Source organism: Acanthochromis polyacanthus, chromosome 1 (assembly GCF_021347895.1).
Source record: "Acanthochromis polyacanthus isolate Apoly-LR-REF ecotype Palm Island chromosome 1, KAUST_Apoly_ChrSc, whole genome shotgun sequence".
Lineage (NCBI taxonomy): Eukaryota > Metazoa > Chordata > Actinopteri > Pomacentridae > Acanthochromis > Acanthochromis polyacanthus.
This window is the reverse complement of record NC_067113.1, coordinates 23,163,799-23,189,374: the sequence shown is the minus strand read 5'-3', so window position 1 is coordinate 23,189,374 and position 25,576 is coordinate 23,163,799. Positions and strand designations below refer to the sequence as shown.

The window sequence follows — 25,576 nt, the reverse complement described above, 5'->3', positions numbered from 1 at the left end:
GCAGTACGCATTCTATCGTACAGCCTGCCGGAATTAAAAATACATCCTTTTTAAAAAGAAAAGCTTTAAGAACTGCTTCTTGTTGAGGTTTTAAGGACAAATTCAGCCCGTGCAAAACAGAGGAAAGCGCACGAGAGAAACCTCGCTCTGTTGCGGTCGCCAACTCGGCCCTGAAGATGACGCATCGTTAACTCCCGCCTCTGGTGCTCTGATTGGTTCGGTCTGATCTGCTCGGAGCTTGAAAACCTGTCAAAATGTGTCAATGGAGGAGGACTAGACCGTATTCCCGTATATCCCTTATAACGGGAATACAGTCTAGCTAAGCTAGGCTATCACAATACAGCAGCTTCACTTTAAACAATATAAAGTGACTATGTGCTTTGTTCAATATCAGTAATGCAATGACAGTTCAGGATTCAGGTGAATGTGGTTCCACTGTTGCCAATGGCGTGTCCAAAGTAATAAATCCATAACACAACTTGAACAATTCCAAACAAAGTGAAACAAATCCAAACAAGCCTAAACAAATCTAAACAAGTCCTACCAGACCACTTGGGAAGGGATGAAGCTGTGAGGCTTGAGCCCTGCCAATGAGTGGGGTAGGTGAAGGGGTGAATCTTGTCAACTGTTTTCCAATTCGTTCCAGGGTAGCTCGCCGCCAGTTCAATCATCCATTGAAGCCTAACCTGTTCAACAGACAGGCTTCATCATTGTCATCAGTCGGAACACTAATCACATATTTCAATTGTTTCTCACCAACGTTCAGCACAATGTTGGTTCAGGTGGGTGGGATCCAGAAATCCTACAGCAGTTGAAGGCCTGTTAGCATTGGCATGAGTATTAGAATGAGCATTAGCCTGATATCAACCAGCTGTCAACATGCTTTACAGGAGTTTGAACTCACTTCCTCTTTGATGCTGCGATTTCCAGGATTCCAGGCTGTGAAAAGTGGATGGTTGTCCAGATCTGAGTGGTGTGGGGTGATCCTGTTGTTCAAGCGACTCTGTGTGAAGCTGATGTGCTTCGAACAAAGGAACATTCCAGGTGGGAGAGAGACTGCTGGTGATTGGTTCAGGTGTTGTGAGTGACAGTGAGGAGGTTCAGTGCTATGGCAGTAACTGTGACTGGCAGGTGTCTGTTCATGTTGATTCCTGATGGCCAACAATGAGCTATTCCAGAGTGAGTGCTACATAAAGTTCAGAGAATCACCAAATTAAGATCATACCTGTACCTGCTCAGTCACATCAAAATGAGAAACAATGATCAAAATATTCCATCCACTGAAGCTGAAAAGTAGTTGAGAACAAATAAATACACCAAACAGCCACAACATTAAAGCCACTGACACGTGAAGCATTAAACACTGATCATGTCATTGAAATGTTATGTTCTTCTTGAAAACTTTACGTTCTGGCATTTATGTGGATGTTCCTTTGGCATGCATCACCCACTTTACACTGTTTTCAGACCATGAAGCCCTCCCCGATGGCAGCGGCATCCCCTCAGCTGACACCCACAATGTGAAAACTGCTCAGTAACGGCTCAAGAAACACAATAAAGAGTGTTGAAACAAGCTCCCCAGGTTTCAGTATGATTCATAAAAGGCCCCATCCCACAGTCCACAGGACCCAAAAGATCAGATGTAGCCAATTGGATCCAGACTCCACAGGGCATCACCAGATGTCTCGTGACAATATTAGACATGTGGTTTTAATGTTGTGGCTAATCAGCTGATCAATTTAATTATGAGCATGAGCTTTACTTGTTGCTTTTTCAAGATTTCTTCTGTGCAATCTCACAAATCTAAGAAAACATGTCTTAAACACTGCAAATTTTGGCTAGGGAGCAAAAGTTTGACAGTGAAAAGAGGCTGTTCTGATCAGGGGTGCAAGTGTCTGATTACAGTTTAATTGAAATATGTTTTTTTGGCTATGTCCTACACATACACACATCTCTTGCATGATACCAGATAACAAGATCGTTAGATTAATTAGTTGATCATTTTCAAAATCAGATACTTGGAATGGACTCAGGAGCCTTGATCCAGTTTGATGCTTTCTGCTTCTGCTCTCTGATACTTATAAACTGTTGTTATTATGGCAGAATTTGTGCACAAAGAGTGGGAAGAAAAACCAATGAAAGACAGTGAGACAATTTGGATTATAGACTTGGAGATATTGTTGCTGGAGGCAGATGTGCTGGACAAAAGCAGATTTATTAAGGGTTTTAGATTAGAATAATGCATAATTTAAATAGATGAAACTCTGTTGGAAAAGGTGATGGTGATAAAGAAAGAAAAGTGAGTAGTGTTAATGAGTCGGTGAGCAAGGAAACACTACTGCTGTGATGTTTTTACTGCAGCAAATTAAGTTCATAGTGGAGAAAATTGCCTGAATCTAACTAAAACTGTACTGAATGACTGTAGTAAACAATAAAACTAGATCAGTCCTATTCTTGTTTACATTACAAATAGCTTATGTAACGTCACTACCACACAGCTCTCGACGGTTATATTTGTCCATCTGTTTTCTTTTTTTAAACATGAGTGTATTTGGTTCAGGTTTTCTCTGCAGCACGTGCGTCTGTACATTAGTATTCCCACAGTCCGCCTGCAAGCATCCCGTGCAAGAAGCAGCTGCCGGAGCTGGGATTGGTCAAAATGTAGCCCTGTCACCTGATTCAAATGCTTGTCTCCAAATGCTTGTTGCATGAGGTGGGTTCCTAACAGTGAAAATCCAGTCAAACCATCTATTATCTCCATTCTAGCTGCTTTTTGCATGTTTTTTTTTTTTATTCCAGGAATAATCATTCAGTTACATTTGTGTGTGTACAGTCAGATTGCCGGGGCAGATTACAGTGCGACTCATTCATCATGCCTCCGGCTCTCTCACACGTGCCTCTGTTGAAATTCTGCCAACATCCAGGTAGAGGCTGAGATTCACTGACAAAACCTATTGATCCTCAGGTGTCTCAATCTCCTGATATGTTTGTACTTTACATATAAAGGAGATTGTCTATTATGCAGTCAAGGGCAATGGAAGGTGAGGAGATCGGCATTCAGATGGGTTTTATAGCCCGCTGCTTCTGCTGATGCAGGTTGTTCAGTGTGAGGTGAAGCATATTATCTGACATGGATGAGTGGATGGAAGAGGGAGGCTGGGCAAAGATTCACATGGAGGCGCACATGTCCTTTCCAGCTTTTGTTGTTAGGAGGGCCAACAGGAAGATGAAAGGAGTCATGCAGTGTAAATACTTGAGTGGCAAAATCTTGCAAGCTTGCCCATCTCTGAAGGGTCATATTATTCTTTCAAAATAATGATCAAAGTGCTCTTTCAAGGGATGTGGTCTCTCACTAACCTCCAGTTTGGGCAGATAAATCTGGTCCCTCCTGAAAGTTATCTTTACTTTAAATGCCTCTGGTTGAAATTGAACTATATGTATATTTGCGCACCACGCAATCTTTATCTGCTTATGGTCATGTTGTCAAAGAAAAGTTGATAGAGGACAGTATTTATGGAATAAAACACTTAGTTCAAAAACACTGAAAAGATTTTTTAAAATTTTTATTTATTTATTTATTTAAAAGATTTATATGTGCAATATGTAGTATAGAACATGCATTTCTTCAACTGTCCACCAGAGAGCTCCATACAGCACTGTTGATGTTAAGACTTGTTTCCCACCTTAGAACAACAATTTAAAAAAACACAATCTTAGATGTATATACCTATAAGTACTGTATTATATTTTGTATGATATTTTAAAAATGTTAGCTACATGCTATTGTCTGCCATCTTCAAAATAAAAACTCTTCATGAAGCATTCATCACAATCTCAACCAAAAAGCTCTTCTGCAGGTGTTTGATTTTGCCTCAAAAATTAAGAAATTAAGCTAAAATTAAATCATATTAGTCAGATGATTCTTTAGTTCTTTCTTTTTGCAAAGCTCTAGCATTTTAACTGGCAGTGTTAGGATACTAAATTGTGAATCTTTTTCTTAATCGTCCAAAACATATGTAATGTTTTGTTAAACAACGATGGAGAACATCACTTAATTTGTGAAGTACAAATACATTCTTCATATGGCACCTGATCCTCACTTCTCTTACTGAAAGTACAAATGGCATGACAAATTTAAAAAAAAAAAAAAAGCTGAAGTGAAACCAGTCAAATGTTGTCACACTGTCGAGTGATAAAAGTCACACAGTTTGTTTAAAGACAACCATTCTTCTTCTAATCACACTTTTCTTTTTCGGTTAAAAGGTTTCAAGAGGCATAAAGATCTATTTATTTTCTTTGGATCTGTTTGAAGTTTTAACAGAACAAACAGTCCAGCTTGGAACAGCTGTTCTCTATGACACACCGCTCATAAAGGCCATATGCTGATTTTAATGAAGAACCACAACAACAGACCAGAGATGGACCTGTAAATCAAACTGTCAGTTGCAGAGGGGACAATGAAAATATTGTAGACTGGCAGTGAGCTGCCATAGAGATTGGCTGAGCTTTAAGTTAGTTGCAAATGCTGATATATGGACTCTTGTGTTGATATATATATATATATATATATATATATACACACTGTATAATATATTTGCCTGTCTGACCTTCCTTGCTTTGTGTTTATTTTACATTGCTGTGACTGTGACTTTTGTGATATATCTAATAATACGAAAGCTGAAATCAGTTCACCTCTCTGTAACAGTTTTCAATACTAAATGCCGATGCAGATGATAAAACGGATTATATTCTGTATTCATACAGTTCTTATGACGAGACCACAACTAACAATGAACTGATTCTTGCCCCTGCAGCCTTTCATTCTTTATTTTCTATGACATAAACTAACCATCCTGTCCAAATGTACACGAGTCTCTCTGTTGCAGTGGGTAATGTGTGTCTTAGCCAGGAACAAGACTGTTGTTGTTTATCTTGAGTAAGCTGCATGTTGTCTTGCTGCTGTGTAAGCTCACTAAAGAACTCTATGTATTAATCCACTGAAAGTCGTCCCCCACAACGTCATTGACCTCACACCAGTTGAATAACATTTTCTAAAATAAAAATAACAGGTAGTTTTGGGGCAGAGCACCACAAACAAAGTATTACAAAACAACAAAATGAATGCTCTGTTGGTGTCTTTAAATGCAATAAAAATAAAAATAATGTGAAACACCAGCAGCTTCATCCTTCCATTTTTATCCTTCCAACTTTGTCACAACACTGGATTTGTATTTATTTTTATGGTAAATGTCTAAATGTAAAGCAAAATTGAGGCAGTTATTTTATGTTGTGCTTAAACTGCTATATCTTCAACTTTGCTTCATTTCTTTCTTCGGAAAAAGAGAACAACTTGACTGACATTCGCCCGCCCTGTTCTAGTAATGAAGCAGTAGAGGAGCGGATCCGCAAGGGTATTGAGACTTGAGATAGCAGTGCTGATCTTGTAGAGATAGAAGACCCATGCAAAACTTGTGCAGTCCTCCACCAGTGCACGGAGAAGCATCATGATATGGATTGGTCCAAAACAAAACACAAGGCAGAGCAGAACTATTCTCAAAAGTTTTGTAATCCGTTTGCGTTCCTGCTCCTCTGTGGCCTGGTTGGATTTCACCTCCACACAAATCCCCCAAGTGGAAAAACACACCAGCAAAACAGGAATTACAAACCCTAAGAAGAAACGCACAATATTGGCACGAGAATGATGCTCTGACAGTGGCATGAAGACATCAAAGCACATTGCAAATGCGTTGCTTTCATGGTACGAGTCTTCCAAGGTGATGGTGGTGGCGTTGAAACAGGCCACCAACACCCATATGGCAACAGTGACCCCTGCAGCAGTTGCAACTTTCCTCAGGGAAGTGTACTTTAACGGGTGAACCACTGCCAGGTAGCGGTCAACAGCAATGCAGCAGAGGAGAGCCTCGGTAGTGTAGAAATTGGTGAAGAGAGCAAATACAGACAACACACAAACGTTGCCTCCAAATGTCCAAACTCCTCGCCACAGGAAGTCCAGCCACAGAGAAAGTCCAATGGTGAAGGTCAGGTCGCTCAGCGCCAGGTTGAACATGTACACACCAAGCTCGTTCTTCTGTCTGATGTGCTGCCAGGACACATACAGGAAGAAGGCGTTGGACGGGATGGCAGTTATGATGACAGCCCCGTAGAAGATGAAAAATGGCCTCCGCCTGGATACGTTGTCAGTCAAGTAACATTCTGAATAGTTGATGGACAGGGTTAAGTTCTCCATTGCTGATGTGGCGTTCATACCTTGCAGTAAAATATGAGGAAGGAATTAAGGAAGGAACACAACGATGTGTATGATTGTGTAAACCTTTAAATTTAGTTCAACCTTCACAGGAAGTACTTTTCAAGAGTTTCCCTGAAGCTTTGTAAAGATAAAGATGTCATCAAGGCTACCTGGAGACTACAAATTATCACAGAAAACTTTTGGTTACAAACTATGGTGAAAAAAATGAGAGCTTATCAGTCAGAGAGAATCTACTGAAAGACGCAACGACACGGTGTTTTGCTGGCATATCTTTCCTTCTGCTGCCCTGATTTTGACAATCAACTGTCTGACGGTGTGAGCCACAACTTTATGATAGAATTAAATGATTGAAGTGGTACCTTAGAGTACCATAGAAATGCAAGTCACATGGTTTATTTTAGCAAATAAATAATTAGCTCATTAACCATACTGTTGAACAATTTCCTGGCAATATTTTATAGGGTTTTTTTTTACAACCTTTATTAGTGCTTTATTTAAACCTGCACAACATGCTGCACACTGGCAATCCATTACCATCAACACTCATCCTGCCTTATTTTTGTCAAAGTTACATTATCATCAGCTGTCTTGGCCTAAAAACACTGCATTCAAAATTACATTCTGAACATATCTGCTATTGCACTTTTCCTGAACACTAAACACAGCAAGGAAGACAAGACACACCCTGTTAGCAAATACATTATCACGTGACAACAATTTAACAAAAACAATTGCCAAAGATTTACTGTGATGGAATTATCTGCTCGAGGACCTAAGCTTTCACTGCTGGTAAAGGTCAAGCATGAATAAACCTTTGATATTGTCCGTTAAATCTTGAACCATCAACCATAGACCTGCATGACCAAGTATTTCAGAGAGAAAAGCATAAACCTTTTTCAAATTGACTGCACTTACCCTTTGCTCAGTTGTATCTCCAAACCCTGTCCATGAAATTCGTTGCTAATAAAAGAAAATCCAAAACCAACGCAGAGTTCATTTATTCAGTTCTCGTTTCTTCTCCTGCAACAATCAGTTTGCTTAAAGGAACAGGAAAGATCAGCAGCTGCCTCTTTGTTGTCCCGGACTACCGTATTTGATTTACTGGGTGACAGGCCACGACAGAACAAACTACCGTTAGAGGATCACGAGGCAGATTGAATTAGAGCACCAAGTTTAAATGAGACTGTGCAGTTTTATGGTTGATGTGGCAACACAGACATGAGGTCAGGTAAAGGAGATGCTGATAATGGTCTGATAGAAGAACACAGACTGTTTAACTAAGTGTCTCCATAGTACAGTTATGAAGTTTTGGCTGGCTTAGCCTGTGTGCCGTTACAGGATGGCAATATATGTTTTTTAGGCCTGTCTTTAAAACACATGTCCATCACCAACAGTAGTAGTAAGGATTGTTTAAAGTAGTTTAAATGTAAGTAACAGATGAGATGATTCCACAAAAATAATGATAAACTTCAACCGTGACTCAGCAAGTGACTATTATATTAAGAATTAAGTGTTTACCTTTCCTAGAATGTAATACTGTAAAAGAAAACGGTAAAATCCTTTTAAAAATGAACCATTTACAGAACCGACCAGTGGACATGTTCATGCCAATTCTTCCAATAACATATCTATTTGAACATTAAAACACTAAATAAAGGCAGCACTATAATGTATAATCTCGTCTTAAATTACATCCCTGATAATAAGTTTTACACTGGATTTGCAGTCAAGCTAAATTGTCTCCCTTTCTTCATAGCTTTCCCAATCTCTTTCTTGGCTTTCTCACTGATCAAACGGTATTTTATAGGATCCAGTGTGGTATTAATGGTTGTGATAGCAACAGTCAGGGCCGGCTGCTGGCATAAACACTCTATGCCGCTGTTTATAGCCACATCCACTAGAGGGGGCCACACCACAATAAGTGTGTGATTCGCATTTTGTCCCTGTCTTTATTCCAAAAAAACATAAATCATCATGGTAACATATCAATTTAAACTGGCTTATTAGAAAACTATACTGGAAAAATACAGGAAAGAAAAAATAAACCAGCAGTCAGTTGGTGACTCCACGCTTCGTGCATAAGTTAGGCTACTGTGACACCACGGCACCGTTTCAAACTTGATCGATTACACTGGTCTGGAGAAGCCACAGATGGAAAAGCAGTAGCACTAGAGATGGCATCATGGCTCCAAAAAGGAAGTTCAGGAGTGGTGCTGAAGGACGAAAAAAGAAGAACATGGAGATGGAAAGAAGAGCCCGAGATAAAGGTTATCATGTCACTCGACTTCACACAAATCTTTCCGATACAATCTCTCTCGCTCGCTCTCTCACTCAAGCGTGTGCAGTGCCCCATCAACGCACTCTAATGCAAGTAGCCTAAACTCTCCAACCTCGCATGCACAGCATGGCTGTCACAGAAAATGGATGGGTGGTGGTGAAAGGATGAAGCTATAGTTTTTATAGTTTATAGTATAGTAGCCTATAGCTGTTCTTTAGTACAATTGTTAACATTTTTCACTATTTATTTTAAACTCTTTGCACTTTTATACTATAGCTTTATTTTCTATTTATTTGTCAGAATATTTTAGTGTTCATTTGTCATTGGCTTTGATTTTTGACCTTGATATATGCAAATTAATTGCTTTTCTGTAAATTTGTTGACTGTATTATTCAATGTTTTGAATATTTTGCACTCTTACTGACCACTGCTATTTGTCAAAATATACTACGTTTTTGGTGTTCATTTGTCATTGTTTTTACTTATAGACCTTGTTAAATCCAAGTTGATTGCTTTTACAGTTTAAAGATGTTAACTTATTTTTTCTATTATTTTGAACACTTATTATTATGGTCTCCATCATTTTAAGGATACATTTTTAAAAAAATAAATATTTGCTGTTAATCATGTGCATGTGTGTTTTAACCCAATTACAAGCTGTGCACGTGATTTGGTAGTTGCCCTGTGCATGTTTTGGGGCCACAAAAAAAATCTTGCTTAGGGCCACCAAAGTCCTTGGGCCGGCCCTGCATAGCCTGCTGGGCCAATGGGCGATTAAAATCAAAGAACAAGAACAAGAAAACTCAAAATAAGTTTAACCCTCGTGTCGTCCTGTGGGTCAAAACTGACCGTTTAAAAGTTTAAAAATGTGGAAAAAAACAAACTATTTTCACAGTGAAACTTTTGATGTCCACATTTTCAACATTTTTGGAAAATCTCTGAACATTTCTTGGTGGAAAAAAGAAAAGTTAAAAATGTTTCTTGAGAACATTCACACAAAAATCAACCAAAAGCCAGCAAATTTTGCTGGATTTTGTTTGAGTTTTATGTAAATGTTCTTAAAGAAAATTATTATTACTTTTAGGATATTTTTTGGAAGATTTTTACTCATTTTTTTGAAAATATTTACAAGAATTTTCTTGCCAAATTTGAGTGACTTTCTAAAATAAAACTTTGAAGGAAAACTTTTAAGGAATTATTGGAATTTTCGTCCTCAGGTTTTGCAAATTTTCAGAAACATTTTTACTTGGGGTGTAACAAAATGGCCAACTCACGAAACGAAAGGAAATACGAAACAGGGCTCACGATACGAAATACTCATGATACGAAATAAAGATTAAAGAAAATCCCCAACAGTAGGATGTTATGAAAAAATCTTATTTTCTTTATTTTCTTCCTTATGCAGACATACAAAAAATAATGCTGCATCAGTACAAAATAAATGCTCTTTGAAAAAAACAAAATTGTAGTTCCCCCCCCCCCCCCTTATTTAGACTACAGTACAAATACAAACATAAAATCTCAATAAAAAAAGTGCTTTGTTTGCTGGTATAATAATCAGGATAACTACATTCTTGAATGAAAAGGAAAACAAATAGTCCTAGGAGCTGCAGTCTAGACCTATCAATGTCTGAACTGTGAACTAGTTGTGGCGAACTGTAGCGGCATATTTTGCACACGTTTTTGTTTTATCCGCAATCTTCTCACCGTTCTTTCGTCGTTTAAATAGGAACCCAAAATAAGTCCACACAACCGATTTATTTGACGAAGGAGCATCAGCTAATCCCTCAACCTCATCTTCCTCCGTTTTGAAGCGAGTGTTTTGCTACGGCAGGTGAGGAGGGTCAAACATCATCAGAGTCAGTGGTGCGCGGTGCCCCTTCGCGTTTTATTTCGAGTTTTTACTTCACCCCTAATTTTTACACCTCCTTCACAGTCCTGTTTTCTGTCCACAGCTGCTGGTTGTCAGATTATTTCCTCTGGCTTTAACCCCCCTGTTGTCCTCATTGATGGCACCAAAAATATTGTTTCCTTGTCTGAGAAAAAATAAATAACATGATATTTGCTGGATTTTGGTTGATTTTTTTTATGTTTTGAAGAAACATTTTTTTCCCACCAAAACATTTTGAAAAACTGCCCCAAAATGTTGAACATGTAGACATCAGAAGTTTCACTGTGAAAATACTTTTTTTAAATCACATTTTCAAACTGTAAAACGGCTCAGTTTGAGCCCCAGCACAACTTGAGGATCAATAAACACCTGCAGTATCCCTCAGCATCTGCGCTTTTCTATGCGCATTTACGCACGAGGTGACACAGCAGCGGTGCCTTCATTAAGATGTGAAGATCAATAACATCCTGTCTCTGCTCTACACAGATTCTAGGTTTATAGGGTTTAATTAATTGTATTAAATATTCTGTGGGTGAATCCTGAGGTCCATCAGAGCTGCCAGGAGACTTTTATGAAGGTAAGCCGCCATAACGCACAAAATTACGCAGCACTGCTTGAACAGTGTTATTAGAAGGACTATAAGATGATTTTAGTCCAATAATTTGCTTTTCGTTGTCTGTTTCCCACTGAGATGCTTCAATCAGAGGGTGATCTTATCAGAAAACGTTCAGGTAGCTTTGAGGCTCTGTACATTTCTGACAGCTGATGGAAACTCATGCACATACGTGGAAAAACGAAACACAGCAATGGACAATATGGATTATAGATTTAGCTCCAGATCAGGACTGGTCAAGCACAGGCGCGTGCGTGCATCATTTAAACCATGGCAACAGAAGGTGACGCGCACCTATAAAAGGCCTGCTGACCTCCAGACGTTCTCTTTTGGCATTTGGACTTCAACCGGAACTTTTGCATTTGGACTGCTGGAAAGCAAGATATTTTGAAAAGGCGAAAAGACTTTGGACACTTCGACCCGAAAAGAAGACTACTGAAAACCATCAGCATGAAGGTAAGAAAATTCACTTCACGCTTTCCTCATCAGCTGATCTTCTCTAAACACTTTAAAAGCAGTTTCAGTCCAGAAATGAGAACCATTTATTGAATGTAAAGTTAGTGAATTAACGCAGTGATGGCCTGCTTTATAAACAGCTTGGCTGATGCTGATGTTGTCTTGTAAAAATGTTATTTCTGCGTTTCATTGTCTAACTGTAAAGGGAAATGTGTTGATAAAACAGTTGTTTTGTTTTAGGATCATGAATTTTAGTGTAATTTAACATGGAAAGTTTGGTGGGAAATGGCTGCTGGTCCATTTTTCATAAAATGCTCCAAAAATAATCAGCTGTGTGTGAAGCACTGAACGTCCTACGAGCCTTTTTTTTAAAGTCTCCAATTAAAAGTTTCGTTTCTTACGATGTGGATACTGATTTAAATGCTCTGAGCCCAGCAAAGTTAATGATTTGTATGTTCACTGTGACAAACGTCGAGAATCTGTATTTTATAAATGGTTGCTTGTTCTTTTACAATATTTCAAAATGTTTAAAAAGCAAGATGGTAATACAATGCTCCAAATATAATCCCATATATGCGAATCACTCACTGAAGGTCCTCAGAGCCTCTTTTTAAACTTTCTGAAGCAAAATTCTGTTTATTTTATTGTGGATATTTATTTAAATGTGCTGAGAGCAGTAAAATGAATGATCTGTGTGTTAGCTAACCGAGAGAACGTCAAAGAGCTCTATTTTGTTAATGGTTATTTGTTCTTTTACAATGTTTGACTGTAAAATTAGACTTTTTCTTTAAAAAAAAAAAACTTTTGTAGTGTATATTGAGTGAGAAATTATAAATAATTTCTGTATAATTTGGCATCAAAAGTTTAAACAAAACAATACGGGGACGGGCCGTTTTTCATAAAATGCTCCAAATGTGTATCTTTGGTAACCATGGAGACGATGGAAGCATAAGCAGGAGGGTTATGACGTCAGAACGTGCAGGTGTAAAGGGAGCAGCTTGTCTTAAAAAAACTTAAACCTGGCTCCTCCTAATTGTTTTGTTTCTTTGAGTGTCAATTAATTGTCCACTTTATCTCCCCCTCTTATGTGATGTAAAGTAGTATATCCCTGGCATTTTCCTTTTTGTTTTATTTTTGTGTAAAATTGCAAAAAAAAAAAAAAGAGCTTGTCTTAAAAAACTGTAAATCATGTCGACATCAAAATATTTTTATTTTTACAAACAGTAATTATTATTATCGTTATTTTACAACAACTGACACTAAATGTATGCTATTTTCACTGTATTTAAACCAGCAAAATGTAGTTAATTTACAAATATTTGCTGTTATCTACAAGAAAAAAATACATGCACTGAGATTGAAATCAAATGGTAACTTATTTCAAAATGGTTATTTTACAGATTTCTCCTGTTTTCTTCAATTACAGAAAGCATCTAGTGAAATAATATTCATGTGACTTTAAAAGAAAAGAAAAAAACTAACTGATGCCTAAATCAATAGACTGTATTTTTCTTGTTATTTCAGTATTTGACTGTTTAGTTATTGTTAAAAATTGTGGAATATTGCATTGTTCAAGTAAAAATAACAGCAAATATCTGTTTTTCTATTTTTTAAACTTAATTAGAAATACAGTAATAATAATAATAATAATAATAGTAATAGCTGGAGCCATTATTTATGTTTATTTTGTTTCTTTATTTGTACTATGGACTGGCCATCTATTAAGTTTTGTATTGATCAGTAGGGGGAGCTAGGGTCCTGGGTTTTAAAAGCTCCAGGTAATTAGGCCAGGTGTGTCGGATGGAGAGCAAACAGTTTTTGACCGTGCCAGCGTGATAGATAATTGGTTTGTTTGTTCGTTTTACAAAGTTAAAGGAAATGGTTTACCTAATGGATAATGGTTAAACGAATAAACGGATTGACATCTCCAAAGAAGAATTGTGTAGAGGACATTTTTGTTGGATTTGTTTGTCCAGAGCACGTGTCCAGAAGTAATATCCCATCCGCTCCACAGCGGCCTTTAAACTGGGTTAAAGGCTGCCACAGTAATAATACCAATAACAATTATAATAACAACAACAATTGTTATTTGTTATCTAGTAGTAGTAGTATTACAGAAAATATAAACCATAGTACAGTAATAATTATTATGGCTATATTTTAATATTATTTTAATTTAAATATTTCAGATATGACCTGTTATTTCCACCATTTTTAACCTGTATTCACAGTGATTTACTGTATTATTATTATTGTTAAAAACAGCGGAATACTGTATTGTCCAAGTGAAAAATAACAGCAAATATCTGTATTTATGTTGTAAAAATAATTAGAAATATAATAATAATAATAATAACAATAACAATAATAACAATAATAATTGTTATTTGTGATCTAAGAAGAGTAGTTGTAGTTTTACAGAAAATATAAAACACAGAACAATAACTATTATTGTGGCTGTAATTTTGAAATGTTGTTTTTGTTTCTGTTTCCAGAGGACATCGGACTGCAGCTCCTCGTCGGACTGCATCAGGTACAGCACCTCCACACCTCCACCCTCCAAGCTTCCTCGCTGCTCCTCCCCCCTCTCGCCTCTCTCCTCTCCCACTCCCACTCGCTCTCCCTCCATGCTTTCCCCCCTTGCTGAACCCTTCTTTCCCTCCCTCTCCTCCTCCTTCTCCTCCTCTTCCTCTCCCCCCCTTGCTGAACCCTTCTTTCCCTCCCTCTCCTCCTCCTTCTCCTCCTCTCCTCCTCCTGTTTCTCCTCTTCCTCCATTCTCTCCTATCTCCTTATGCTCCTACTCCCCCTCTCACTCTCCTTTATCTCCCATTCCTCCCTCGCTCTTTCCTCTCTTCTCCCCCTCCTCTTCGCCCTCTCGCTCATCTTTTTCTCCCCTCCCTCCCCCTGTCTCTCCTCCTCCTGTTTCTCCTCTTCCTCCATTCTCTCCTATCTCCTTACGCTCCTACTCCCCCTCTCACTCTCCTTTATCTCCCATTCCTCCCTCGCTCTTTCCTCTTTTCTCCCCCTCCTCTTCGCCCTCTCGCTCATCTTTTTCTCCCCTCCCTCCCCCTGTCTCTCCTCCTCCTGTTTCTCCTCTTCCTCCATTCTCTCCTATCTCCTTACGCTCCTACTCCCCCTCTCACTCTCCTTTATCTCCCATTCCTCCCTCGCTCTTTCCTCTTTTCTCCCCCTCCTCTTCGCCCTCTCGCTCATCTTTTTCTCCCCTCCCTCCCCCTGTCTCTCCTCTTCCTCCTTCTCCTCCCCCCCACTGACAGGCCGCTGGAGTCTCCGGAATTCGGAGGACAACAAACTCGTCTTCATCCTTCGGAGGCTCCCTCCACTCTCTCCCTCCAACACTTTTTCTGTGGAGTGGGCTCCTGACCAACCGGCAGGAGCCGCTCCAGTGAATGTTAATAACCCCTCTGCCCTACCTCCCCAGGCCCAGCAGCCGGCTGCCAAGCCTCGTGCAAAGGTAGTGGGTCCGGTTCCAAAGTGGGTCAGGAACCTTCGGGCTCTCCTAAAGTTGAGGAACGGGCAACGCCGGGCCCCAAGGTAAGAGCCCTGCTGGAGCTTCTGCCAGATAAAACCCAGGTAGCCTCATTAACTTTCATTTTAGTTAAATTTAATACTAGTTTAATTTGAAACATTTTAGCAATGTGTGATTTCCTGGATGTGATCGATCAGATTTTATTGGAATGAGTCTGTTGTGATTATGTCTGATCAGATCTACTCCAGATTTATTTGAATTTAATGTGAAACATTTTAGCAATGTGTGATTTCCTGGATGTGATCGATCAGATTTTATTGGAATGAGTCTGTTGTGATTATGTCTGATCAGATCTACTCCAGATTTATTTGAATTAATTGTCTTAGACTGGGTTTTGTGTGATTCTTTGAGCTCGGTTCTTGTCGGTGGGACTCTGGTCAGGGTGCCTGTAGGAGGTGTGAGTGGATCTGGGGGGATGGTGTGAAACATCCAGCGGTCCCCCCCCTTACAGTGAAGCTCCACTGAAAGGTGAACAGGATGCAGACATCATGTCACGGAGGAGGAACATGTGTCTGTATCCCACCCTGGACCCTCACTGGAGTCCACAGCCACAATGTTAGGGCGGCTGGATGAACCCGAGCAGAGAGCACACAGGAAGACAGGAGTGAAGCTAAATTGAGAGTTTTAATGTGTCAAAGGGAGGAATCTGTTGACAGAGGAAACGGAGGGAAACTGGGAAGGGAGAGACGGAGACTGGAGACCAGCGGCTGAGCAGACAGGTGGAGTGGGGCGGTGAGGCGGCAGAGAGTGGGCAGAAGGGTTAGATCCTTTGGCGGGTGGGTTTGCCAATCGTTCCAGGGGGCCCGTGTACACACGGAGATCTCCACAGCAGAGGGGGTTCCACGAGGACCAAAAAGGAGGCAGAGCAGGAGAGATCTGGGCAGCAACAGCGTCAAACTAGGCACAGGAGAATATTGATTAGAATCAGTCCCAACAAATACAACAGTCACACTGGGATATAAGGGGTGGGGGGTTAAATGTGTTATTTAAAATCATTAAATGTAGCATGAGGGAGAAGGTCTCGCTTCCTGAGGGAAGTCTCCAGAAAAAAAGGTAAGAAGTCAGTCAGGATCCTGTGAATGCTGCTGCATGAGAAGGTGAGTTTGGGATTTGTATTTTTCATCCATGCATTTCATATTTTGATATCTTAACAATGACAACGCCTCGACGAGATTCTGCCGCGTTTTTCTTTTTGGTTTCTTTCAGGCGGACGACCCCGGGACCCAAGACAGTGACGAGGACGACCCCAAGAGACGACAAAAGACGAGACAGCGAAGACCAGTGAAGACGAGCGACCGAACCCCGACAGAGAAGAAGCCAGAGACGACGACCGGCCAGTGAGGAGAAGGAACAACGACTTTACTGAGACTTTACTGGATGCACTGGTAATTTCGATGTGCTTGAGAAAGAGTGACCCTACAGACACTGCATGTTTACACGGGGATTTAGCATGTAGCATGTCACAGTCTGACAAAGTGTAGTTATTTATGTCAGAATCAATTGAAACATGCATCTGTATATGTTGTTTTTTTAAATAGGTGCTTCAGAGATGATGGGAGGCAGATCCAGGACCAGTGCATGGCTCATGAGACCATTCGATTAACACAAGGTAAGCTCATGAAATAAAATGGCTAATTAGATACTTTATGTTAATATGAGCATATGCAGTTATTTAGCTCAAATGTAAATAAAGGTTTTCTCTCTTTTTGCTGTCTTTAGAGCTCTCTCTCCAAGACCACCAGACTAATAAAAGATCGAATCAAGACACAAGACCAGGACCAGCCCATGATGTGGAAGAGGGGATGATTATTATAGTGACACAGAAGGTGAGACAAAGACTAAATCTAATTTTATTGTGTTTTTATTTTTTGTGTAGTGAGTTTGGAATCACTGGTTAACCGTCCCTGTGTTTGGATTGCAGGAGGAAGTCAGAACACCCAGAGAAAAACCATGCAGTCCCAGAGAGATCGTGAACAGAAAGAATGAACTGAGCAGCAGGTTGGTACCGATGTAAATTCAATGTGCCTTGTGGTAGTGAATCGTTCCGTGCTACTGCTGAATGTGAACCTCACACACACGCCTGTGATTCTTTTCTTCCATCACTGTGACTTCAAAAGTGAAGAAGACCAAGAAACAGTTGGAGGAGCCCCAAGATGACGGATCAGCGACAGAAGAACCAGGACGGGAAGATGAAGAAGATAAAGACCAGTCCAAGCAAAGAAGAAGATGAACTCCTCCAGGTATCGCCAAAGGTAAACATCCAAATTCATTGCTTCTACAGATCCAGTCATTGAGGAGACGTTGTGTCATGTTGCAGTGAGGGCTCCAGATAATGTGTGTCAAGCTGCACAGATCTAATTTCAGGCAAACTCTATGATAAAATGACATTTTTCTTATTACTCCAAATGAAAAGGTGACTTTGAACACTAAAACGCACCATTTCTGAGTCTGTTGGTGCAGTTAACCTTTGTAGTGTCTAAGTTCTGTTAGTTGTTTGTCTCCCACCTGCCTCTTTCTCAGAGGTTCTGTCTGAATTTTCAGAGTTCTTCACTGATCTAGTCTCAGTACAGACAGAGTCATTATAACAGGAGACTTAAACATCCATGTAGATGCTGTGAATGACAGCTTCGACTGTATTTAGTTGATAGACCGTTGGAGGATTTCCCAAGATGCTCTGAGCACCTCTCCACACCTTTCTATGTCACTGACTCGGTTTTGTCTTCTGCAGGTTTCTCTGAATCTTGGAGCTCCATGTGTCTGATCTGGTGTTTTTGGCCTCAGCAACCTCCAAAGCCTTCAACTTCTCTCCCTCCTCTTTACCCTCAAACCAACCAGAGTTTTGCTTTTATTTTTCTTCCCAAAGGGAAGTTTTTTTTCCTTACCCCAACTGGAGGTTTTTTTCAACTTCCTGGCAACAGGAAGTTTTTTTCCTCCAGATGGGCTTGATTTGATCATACAAAAAGAGAGAGCCTCAAATAAAAAAAACAAAACAACACAACAGAACTGCATCTGTTTAAAAGTGTAACATGACGGACCCTTCCTTTGATATTTGTTTTTGGAGAACATATTTTATGGCTACAAAACAATGTTAGTCTGAATCAGAAAGCCTTTATTGCCAAGTGAGTACACACAGGGAATTTGAGCCGGTGCCTGGCAACAACAGACAGTAAAAGTCTGAAAAACGTGGTTTCAAGTCACTGGTTTCTCAAAAACGCTTGGACTCCATCTTAAAACTGCACAGCATTTGAACATACTGCTGGTTGTGTGATTACTTGGAGTTAATACACGAGGTAGTAAATTTGCTAAATGCTGCTTACAGTGGTATTAACAGATTGTCCTAATTTAAAACTACACTACAAATTCTGCAGGGTTTCTATTAGAGTACTTTTAAATATTTCTCACAATGTCCTTCACAACTTAAAACAAGTCTGAGGGATATTTATTCAGGTGAATTTTTTTGTCTGAAATAACAATAATTAATGAACAATAATTAGATAACCGTTTATGTGGCTGACATGTTGAAATTTTAATAGACTGGATTGACAGAATTGCTTATCCACCAGTTTGATTCTGTGCCTAATTTAAAGTCAGATTCATGCTTTAATTGATGGAAAACTAAATTTAAATTGAAGTAACTGACTGAAATTTTTTTGCTTCAAAGTTTTATTTAAAAAAAAAATCCCCCAAATTTGGCAAGAAACTTCTTGTAAATATTTTCAAAAGATGATTCAAAATCTGGGCTGCACAGTGACGTAGTGGTTTTCGCCTTGCAGCAAAAAGATCCCCGGTTCAAATCTCGGCCTGAGCCTGGGATCTTTCTGCATGGAGTTTGCATGTTCTCCCTGTGCATGCGTGGGTTTTCTCGGGGTACTCCAGCTTCCTCCCACAGTCCAGGCTCCAGCACCCCCCGCAACCCTAGTGAGGATAAAACGGTGTGTAGAGAATGGATGGATGGATTCAAAATCATGCTAAAAATATCTAAAGTGATTATATCAGTAAAATTTCTAATATTTTCTTCTTAAGAAACATTTTTAACACTTCTTTTTTTCCACCAAAAATGTTAGAAGATTTAACAAAAATGTTGAAAATGTGGACATCTGAAGTTTCACTGTGAAAATATATTTTTTCCCCCACATTTTCAAACTTTAAAACGGGTCAATTTAACCTGCAGGGCGACAGGAGGGTTAAACTGATTTTGAATTTTCTTGTAAAATTTAACTCAAAACAAGCTAATTTCAAGATTGTTTGACTTAACAACACATTTAAGATGCATTGTCTTAAAACAAGTCCCTCCATCTTGCTGAAATGTCACTTGTTCAGTGAATTTATCTTAAATCAAATGGGATGAGACATTTTAACTAAAAATAAGACTTATAAACTTGGTAAGATTTTGAGTTTTTGCAGTGCATGAACAGACACAGCATGTAATTCACTTATCCTCTTTGCTGATGTCAAAGCCAACACCAGAATCAGTTTTAGTGAAAGTGTTTTGTTTTTGTTTTTTTAAAAATCAGAGCAGTCTAAGGTCTCAAAAGAGTGCCTCTAATATGGTGGGCAAATCACACGAGGGAACCTAAGCTTTAAGAAGCAGGGCGGAGCCACTGGGTTCTCTTTATGAACCTCCTAATCAGGGAATGCTGACCAACAGGAGGCCTGACCAAGCCCACATGAGACGCCAAAATGGCCACCAAATACACCTTAATTGGGGAAAATGCTGTACCACGGTCTAGCAGATCCTTCAGGAAGAATATCTCAGAAGAAGCAGAACACTGACAGAAATTATGTTGATAGCGGCACACCATTATTCACATTACTGACCATCATAAAGACAGCGTGGGGTTTACACCCAAGGGCTGTGAATGGTGTCATTGATTGTGAAGGGCAGGGCAGCCTCGTTTAAACAGAGCCCTTCACATGCTAAAACCAGAAAGCTAACCACTTGGGGAGTGGGTGAGAAATCTGCTGGCGCTTCTGTGCAACGGCAGCGTCCAATACTGGAACAGACCTGCTAGCTCCACCATTCATAAGTGACCAGGTATGGACTCCAGAGCCTCGTGGCCTGGGATCCAATGTGGCCCTGAGCAGCATGACAGTCTGCTGTAGGACACGATGTAGGTTGGAAGGAACCACAGCAGCAGTCTCAGGGTAGATGTCCGAGTGACTGTATCTGCTAAAGCTAAAAAGTCATAAAAAAGATGAGACAAGAAACCCACAACTCCCTGTAAACTGGTGGCACTGACATCTCCTTGTGTCTCGGCATTCACTGGAGCATAAGCTTGTATTGCCTCCATGTGGTCTAGTTGGCGAGGTGCACTGCCATGCTGTTCCCATTCCTCATCAGCATAAAGGCTATACGGAGGCCTGAATGTGAGTGTGAATGGGGAGCTCTCTCTTGTGGTGAGCTGAAATGAGCTTCGGATTAAAATAGCATCCTGTGCTTTCATTGTGGATGCTATTTTATTTCCACACTGTTGAAATTCAACATAGGCAAAAATCTTGAGACTCTGGACAAAAAACCCCAGCAAAACAATGAAAAAAAAATGCCTTTAAGATGGTAGAGTAGCAGTTCCATCAAAGACTCAGATTTGTAAAATCTGTGTAACTGTTTATGGCCCCAAGAGGTACATTTTCACCTCAGATTTAAATGCACTATGGCATGTATTTGCTGTTGTTTACATTTCAGTGGGAATCTGTTGATCCTACGAAGTCTATCCACTGAGGGCCTAATATTGGAAATTCACCAAATAAAGCCTTGTTGGAAGTGCTAGAAGTGAGATCCAGTCCAGGGTAAAAAAAAAAAAAGAAGAAGAAAAAGAATAAGGAAAACATCTGCCCCTTTTGATTAATACATCATGCATATTTATTTTAAATGGCCAATTTATGGTAACACTGAAAATATTGCAAGATTTTCATGAGGATGTGCATTGTGTTTCAATAGTTATTCTCTCATAACAGCAAACAGCTTAATATGAAGTGCACAATGATTTATGTCTTACAGACATAAGGGGTAGTGATCGAGCTTTGATCCTTTTGGACCTGACAGCGTTAAGTGAACACTCAACAGATTCAGCATCACACTCCTTTAACATTGTCATCCTCATGATGGACAGTTTATTTAAGCATCAAAATGAATGCAGCAGAATTACACAACACAAGACTACAAAGGTATGGAAAGTTCACTCTTCTGAGTTTTGTTGTTTTTAGTATTTTAATTATGCAAACACTTGACAGTTGACACACATAAGTTGTTTCAGCAACACTGAAATGTGTTCACAAAATAAAAGTAAAGTGGCATGACAATTTATCCTGATCCTCTGACTTTGAATAGTCAGTGCTATGCACAAGCCACAGACTACATAAGCATTCAAATATCTGCACAGTCTCCAGTGTCGTCAATATAAAAAAGTATTTTGAGTTTGCTGGAGTTGCAATGTTGCACACAAAAGTAGGTAACATTACAAGGTTTTAAAATGGGATGACATTTGCTTTTGAACATTACAACCAGGTAACAATAAAGTGATGTCACAATGTATAAATACACAAGACAGAAAAAGAATTTAAAATATATATCTACAGACATGCACATGCATTCAGGCATGAAACATCCCAACACTGACTTGTATCGAGAGTGTAAATGATATTACATAGAGACACAAAGTCTGAGTCCATTTCTTTGGTGCATTACATCCATTACCTTACACTGTGTCCATTACTGCTGTGACGTAAAACGTGTGGTAATCGTATTTGATGTATGTATGATATCTAATGAAAAGAGACGTCATTTCCTTTCAGGATGACCACCCTTCATTTCAACCCATCTGTCAAAGTTTGACACAAAACACCAGTAAAATCTGGCTGTATTCAAACAAACTGTATGTCTCAGTCATCCTTATCTCTGATTTTTGTGTTGTCATTAAGGTTGCTGTTGTCAGGACTATGCTGTTTTATTGTACAAGATCTTGAAAGCATGCACACTGATTCACAAGAACACTATTACTGAAGTATCTTCAGTTTAAAGATGTCTCGAGAGGTTTGTGCTCGGCTGCATGAATAATTCCTTAACTTTTGTCTGGAAGGTTTTCCCTACAATGACATAGAGAATGGGGTTGAGAACACTGTTGGATATGGCTAAACTGTAGAAGATGTGTTGGCAGATATACAGATTATTGACCAGGTGGCATCCATTCAGAACGTTAACTCTGCTGAGCAGGTCTAGTATGCTAACCACATACACTGGCACCCAGCAGATGAGGAACGCCAAGAGGACCACCAGCACCAGAGTGGTGGCCTTCTGCTCCTTTTTCTGAGCATTTAACCTCTTCTTTAAGGTCCCACTCAGAGCATTAACAATTTTGAGGGTGCAGAAGGAAATAATAAAAGCAGGGATGAAGAAGATGAATACACTGAACGCTTCAAATGCCAGAAACATGGAAGGACTTGGAAAATTAAAATCACATGTGGTAAAATTTCCCTCAGGGTCATGTACAACTTCCCTGTAAATGAGCACAGGGACATTCAAGAGAAAGCATACACCCCACACCAGCACACATGCCACTTTGGCATGAAAAGGCGTCCGCGTTCTTCCATCGGTCAGTGGGTGAACCAGTGCCAAATATCTGTCAATGCTCACCAGAGCAAGGATGATGATGCTGCAGTAAACATTCATGCTGACGGAAAAGATGATCAGTTTACACATGATTTTACTATTGTGCAAATCATATTTTGTTCCTGCAATCACAGCAAGGATGAGAAAAGGAGACATCAGAAAGAGGTCAGCAGCAGCCAGGTTGCTCAGGTAGATCTCAGCCACGGTACAGGCCTTCTTATGGAGCCAGAAAACCACCAACACAAACACATTCAAGAGGATTCCCAGCACACTGATGATCAGGATGTACACTGGAATCACGGTGAAGATCCAATCATATGGATCATAGTGGCACCAAGTGTCATCTGTGCTGTTTTGATTTTCATCCACAGTTTCATGGCTGATGTTTCCAGGGATGCTGTAGAGAAATAAAGGAAGGAAAACCAGACAAAACATTATACTTAAAACTATTTGAAGCTTACATCATCAGTCATCTTACTGTTTTGTTCAAATAATGAAGAGGTGATGATGGTACTGAGAAATTCTGAATTCTGAGACACACTGAATACTGTGAAATAGAGAGTCTAGCTGAGTACAAACTGAACGCTGTCTTCTGTAAAATATTTAATTCTGTGAAACAAAGGAGCACATTGCAGAACATGACAGTTGTTTTTCCAGTTGATTCCTGAAGTGTTTCTTGACAACAATAAAAAAAAACTGCAGCAAACTTAACACTCAGTATGACTGAGCTTTACAAATACTTTGTCTTGGTAGCACATTGGTACGCTTTTGCTCCAATTTTCAACATTTTAGTGTATTATTTCACATTCTGATTTTTACATGATCACATACTGAATATTATGTGATTAAATATCGATGTTGGAAGACACTAATAATCACCATATGCCAATAAGTACATTTTGTAATTAAGCTACAAACAAAATAAAGAAATAAATTAAACATGAGTTAACAAAAACAGAGACATCTTCTTTTGCAAATCAACTCTAATCAGTTTTTAATAGCTTGTGCAAACAATAAAAATGTATAATCAAAGAGAGTGATGTTTCCACAAACCCCTTTATGGTGTAATAAAGAAAAGAATTATGTGTATGCAAGGAGCATAAATAAGCATTATTTGTTTGACAATGACTGATAACAGATAAAATTTATTTGGATGTAGTAATTGCCAACCGTTGTCATGCTGCATGTTATGTGAAGTCCCCATAATTAAACAGGCCAAGCAATTTCCAGTAATGACCATAAAATTAATTATAGGATTGTAATAAAGTAATAAATTTGTAAGTAATGTTTGCTGAACTTTTTATTAGTGGAGCAAGCTTGATTTTTTGCTATTTGCTTGATTGTTAACGTGAGTACAATTGCAAGCATTAAAGACTTTGAAAGACTAACTTTGTTAATGATTAATAATGTTTTCTTGCAGCTTTGTCATGTGTTTATATGTAACTTTTAAATCAATAATCTTTTCCTCATCAACATCTAACGCTTAACATGTGAGACAAATACAGTTATGGTCTAGAAGCTGACATGTTGACAACAAAAATACAAAACCTAACCTGAACCTAGCTGTTGTTTTTTGTGTACGCTTTCATAATACGTCTGCTTGTTCTTGTTCACAGCTAATGTAAAATGTAAAACACTTTTTCTGCTGAACACAAGTGAACACTGCTAAGTTGTTAATACTGTAAAGAGAGCAAATGAAGGTAAAATATTGACAATTCATGCATACCTTGACAGAAGTGTCATCCCTTCTAGTGAAAATAGAAAATGTTAAAACTCCCAGCAAAACTTCCAATTCCTTCTGCTGTTGAACTCCATCAGCTTCAGACTCACTGAATCAAAAAAGGAAACTGATAATAAAGTGATGTGGCCAATATCTTTTACTCATTCACTCAATTGCTACCTCCCCCCTTTTTTATGGTCCGAGCACCGACAGTGCCGAGGACAGGCGGTGCAAGGGCATCAACTGTCCAAGGCACCGCGGTGCCTAGGACCCGATTGAAATGCAAGAAATTATTCTTTCTTCTTACTATTATGCTTTCTTTGTTGGCCTGCAAAATTGCATTTTTGGTGGCCTTATCATACCCCAAAATGCATGAAAGTTGGCATGCACATTAGGATTGGGGAAAAATTTCATATTTTATGGGAGTTGCGCATGTGTGTGGCAAAATGCCTCCATGGCGCCCCCTCCAAAGTTGAAAAATGTGGTCATTAGGCTATCTTCAACTACATTTCATCTACAGCTACAATATTTGGTGGGCATGTGCAGCACATCAGGAAACACATAAAAGTCAATCATGACCACACTGTGAACTCAATAGGAAGTCGGCCATCTTGAATTTGCTGTAAATTTTTTGAGATTAATAACTCATCGAGGGTAAGTCCGAGAGACATCAAATTTGGCCAGTACATGCAACAGACATTCCTGATGAAAAGTTATCAAAACACTGCAAAAGTCTGAGGGCGTGGCCATCAAAAGTTTGATACTTTGCAATTAAACAGAAAGTGGTGTCTAACTCTTCTGAAAATGCTCCAATCTGCCTGAAATTTTACATGTATGGTCACAATCCCGCCTTGACGACATCCATGTGGTTAAATACATTCATAGCGCGATGATTTTATATATATATATATATATATATATATATATATATATATATGTATGTATATGTATATATGTATATATATATGTATATATATACATATATATGTATATATATGTATATAAATATATTATATTATATGATGAGAAGCACAGGAGAAACTCATGTATACCAGATGAAAGAGAATCATTTTTATTTTGCAAATGAGACCAAATTGTAATTCTTTTCATGTCATCTTTCAAAGTATATGTTGGATATCAGTCCCAATGTCAAAATCGAATTACAAGCAACTTGAAAAGCACTCAGAAAGTGCAGTA

At 39.1% G+C, this 25,576-nt stretch overlaps 2 protein-coding genes across 3 annotated transcripts; both read right to left on the bottom strand.

The window, feature by feature from the left end:
* Positions 1-3,548: 3,548 nt before the first annotated feature.
* On the bottom strand, positions 3,549-10,735 carry LOC110960488 (psychosine receptor-like). 2 transcript variants are annotated; one of them, XM_051955913.1, is made up of 3 exons: positions 10,254-10,735; positions 7,184-8,481; positions 3,549-6,267 (listed from the first exon to the last, which is right to left on the bottom strand). In XM_051955913.1, exon 3 carries the CDS (start codon positions 6,263-6,265, stop codon positions 5,321-5,323), a length of 945 nt encoding a protein of 314 aa, XP_051811873.1. In that variant the 5' UTR covers positions 6,266-6,267; positions 7,184-8,481; positions 10,254-10,735; the 3' UTR covers positions 3,549-5,320. The 2 variants fall into 2 exon arrangements, with proteins under 2 accessions (XP_051811873.1, XP_051811880.1); XM_051955920.1 differs by lacking the exon at positions 7,184-8,481.
* An 11,330-nt stretch (positions 10,736-22,065) lies between these two features.
* LOC110972272 (B2 bradykinin receptor-like) lies at positions 22,066-25,244 on the bottom strand. The gene is made up of 2 exons (XM_051945716.1): positions 25,222-25,244; positions 22,066-23,056 (listed from the first exon to the last, which is right to left on the bottom strand). The coding sequence occupies exons 1-2, from the start codon at positions 25,242-25,244 to the stop codon at positions 22,066-22,068; spliced, it is 1,014 nt and encodes a 337-aa protein (XP_051801676.1).
* Between the last annotated feature and the right edge of the window lie 332 nt (positions 25,245-25,576).

Bases quoted from the DNA above. Each gene is read 5' to 3' on its own strand.
- LOC110960488 (XM_051955913.1), bottom strand. From the start codon at position 6,265: ATGAACGCCACATCAGCAATGGAGAACTTAACCCTGTCCATCAACTAT.
- LOC110972272 (XM_051945716.1), bottom strand. From the start codon at position 25,244: ATGGATGTCGTCAAGGCGGGATT. The intron at 23,057-25,221 runs GTGACCATACAT...ATTTCTCTACAG, and splicing joins GATGTCGTCAAGGCGGGATT to CATCCCTGGAAACATCAGCC.